This window comes from Austrofundulus limnaeus, unplaced genomic scaffold, assembly GCF_001266775.1.
Source record: "Austrofundulus limnaeus strain Quisiro unplaced genomic scaffold, Austrofundulus_limnaeus-1.0 Scaffold7, whole genome shotgun sequence".
NCBI lineage: Eukaryota > Metazoa > Chordata > Actinopteri > Cyprinodontiformes > Rivulidae > Austrofundulus > Austrofundulus limnaeus.
In genome coordinates, this window is record NW_013952409.1 from 3097444 (window position 1) to 3100555 (window position 3112).

Here is a 3112-nt window from a genome sequence, read left to right on the forward strand (position 1 = left end):
TTACCTTCAGTTTGTTAGCCTCAGTTTGTTAGCCTCAGCTGTTACCTTCAGTTTGTTAGCCTCAGTTTGTTAGCCTCAGCTGTTACCTTCAGTTTGTTAGCCTCAGTTTGTTAGCCTCAGCTGTTACCTTCAGTTTGTTAGCCTCAGTTTGTTAGCCTCAGCTGTTACCTTCAGTTTGTTAGCCTCAGTTTGTTAGCCTCAGCTGTTACCTTCAGTTTGTTAGCCTCAGTTTGTTAGCCTCAGCTGTTACCTTCAGTTTGTTAGCCTCAGTTTGTTAGCCTCAGCTGTTACCTTCAGTTTGTTAGCCTCAGTTTGTTAGCCTCAGCTGTTACCTTCAGTTTGTTAGCCTCAGTTTGTTAGCCTCAGCTGTTACCTTCAGTTTGTTAGCCTCAGTTGTTAGCCTCAGTTTATTCGGTTTGTTAGCCTTAGTTGTTAGCCTCATTTTGTTAGCCTCGGTTTGTTAGCCTCAGCTGTTAGCCTTCAGTAAGCAGCACTTTTCAGGTGCTGTTTTGGCCCAGTGATCACCTCCTTCATCACTTAAATTAAAACTTTTATTGCAGAACATGTATGATTARCTTTAGCTTAATCTCTTCAACATTGCCTCTTTTTAACTTGTAAAATATGAACTTTTTTGTATTCAATCATCCCTTTATTAATATTGATTTTTACTTTTTCAGTGACCAACAAGGCAGAAAAAATGCCAGGTAAAAACATTTTTTTAAAACCTTACATTTTAATCCTTCTTATATTAATTAAAAGCCACTTTGGCTGATTAGAAACAGAAAGATAGGAAATTTAGTTAATCTAACTTTATAGATCTGCTTATTATGTGGAATTAAAGCAATGTATTCCAGTTTCTACYCAAAGTAAATGGTGTTTTTGTTTGTACATATTTTTTCAGGTTAGTCTTTTAAATAAGACTATAAAATGGCAAAAGAAAAAAGATTCACACATAAAATTATCCCCTGCTTTTTGCCGTTGCAGAGAGGCTCACAGCCAGATCGAGAAGCGTCGCAGGGACAAGATGAACAGTTTCATCGATGAGCTGGCGTCGCTGGTGCCCACCTGTAACGCCATGTCCCGGAAGCTGGATAAGCTGACGGTCCTGCGAATGGCGGTCCAGCACATGAAGACGCTCAGAGGTGAGCAGGAGCTTGAAAAAAACAAAATGTTTCTTGCTGCAAAGGCAGTGATTAGGGCTGTAAAATCTGGACTGCAAGAACTGAAGTGATAACTTTTATAAAATACACTTTTAATCCTGCAGATTAACACTGCCAGCAGTTACAGTTTTAACAGTTTGTAGTCGTTAAAGGCAAAATATGCTAAATATTTTCTCTTTAAGCTTCTCAAAAATAAAAACATTTTTTATACTCATCAGTCTGACATTAAGTAATGTTTCTAATAACATGAAAGGGCATTCTTTAGTTAGTTTTAGTTTTTTCGATTTGAAGCAAAAAGGTCAGCTTTTTCTCATTTTTAGTTTCATTCCTAATAAAAGATGGAGTTTTACAGATTAGCTGCACAAAAAAAAGTGTTTATTAATTGAAACGAGCTGCTCCCATGTCKGTTTCTTGTTTTCTCTTTGAGAATAAAATAGAAAAATGGAATAAAAGCAACATTTTTGAGCGTCTACGAATGTGAAGGTTGTGTGGGAGAGCTCGTCGTTCAGATTAAAGGATGGAGAATTGGTTCTGGATGTCGGAGCTTTCAGCAGCTCAGCAATCTGCAGTCCTGTTGACCTTGTATGGACCTGTTTTTAAAAAAAAAAAAAAATCAGAATTCACGGCTGTGTGGAGATACTAAAGAGGTGCAGGTGTATTCTAGGTGCACGTCAGTGTGAGCTGTGTGTGTTTTCTGTGCAGGTGCAGCAAACCCGTACACCGAGGCCAACTACAAGCCTTCCTTCCTCTCAGATGATGAACTGAAGCATTTGATATTAAGGGTGAGTGCTGATGTCATCATAAACCGTTTTTATTATCATTTTTAATAGCATGAACGTCTGTAATATGATGTCTTTATTTTGAGGATCAGTTGAGATATTAAAAAGACGCTTGATGTAAAAGATTTTTTTGTCTGTTTGAGACTAATTCTACATTTATATTGTGTAATTATTTGTGTTTGTTTATTAATGCAGGCTGCTGATGGTTTCCTGTTTGTGGTTGGGTGCGACCGTGGAAAAATTCTTTTTGTTTCAGAATCTGTTTACAAGATTCTCAACTACAGCCAGGTAAGCTGACAGCTGAAGAAATGATAAAAAAACATCACTTGATTGATTATTTTCAGTTTCCTTATTGCTGTTATTGTTATTCTTTAAGCTACTCTGTACTGAAGGACAGTTCATGGCTGTGTCTTTTAAACAGGCCGTTTATGTTGTGAATCGGTGCAGTGATTTGGGGGAATATTGTTTGAAAGAAATAAGAAAAGCCGATCTGAGTCAGAAAATACAAAAAAAAAAATTTTTCTGCTAAAACTAGTTGAGACGGCTCGGAGCTAAATGACTTTACTGAAACTAGAGAACTTGAAAATGAGTTGTTTAACCTAAAAGAAGCAGAACAGTAGCTAAAGGCAGCAACAAGCTAGCCAAGTTGGCAAAAAGAGCTGAAACTAAATAAAGAATAAGAAAAAATAACTAATAAAAAACCTAGGTAAAATAACAAATGTAGCTAAAAGCTAAAGTGTATCAAAAGGCTAGAAAAACGCTTAAGGGAGCCAATTGGTAGCTAAAACCTAAAATGATCAGAACAGTAGCTAAAAGCAGCAACAAGCTAGCTAAATTAGCAAAAAGAGTTAAAAGCTAAAAATAGAAAAATTGATAACGTATAAAAAATAGCTAGGTAAAACAACAAAAGTAGCTAAAAGCTAAAATGTGTCAAAAGACTTGCAAAAAGCATAAGGGATCCAATTGGTAGCTAAAACCTAAAATTATCAGAAGAGTAACAAAAAGCAGCAACAAGCTAGCTAAATTAGCAAAAGAGCTAAAAACTAAAAATAGAAAAATTGATAACATATAAAAATAGCTAGGTAAAACAACAAAAGTAGCTAAAAGCTAAAATGTGTCAAAAGACTAGCAAAAAGCTTAAGGGATCCAATTGGTAGCTAAAACCTAAAATTA

At 35.9% G+C, this 3112-nt stretch overlaps 1 protein-coding gene across 1 annotated transcript in view; it reads left to right on the plus strand.

Annotated features, from left to right (window-relative positions):
- bmal1a (basic helix-loop-helix ARNT like 1a) overlaps window positions 1–3112 on the plus strand; it is a gene marked incomplete at its 3' end in the record, with an annotated part of 32293 nt that overhangs the window by 19276 nt on the left and 9905 nt on the right. The window contains 4 exon segments of the mRNA XM_014033123.1: window positions 678–704; window positions 985–1142; window positions 1863–1942; window positions 2135–2227. Of these exon segments, the coding sequence (XP_013888577.1) occupies window positions 678–704; window positions 985–1142; window positions 1863–1942; window positions 2135–2227 (358 nt within the window).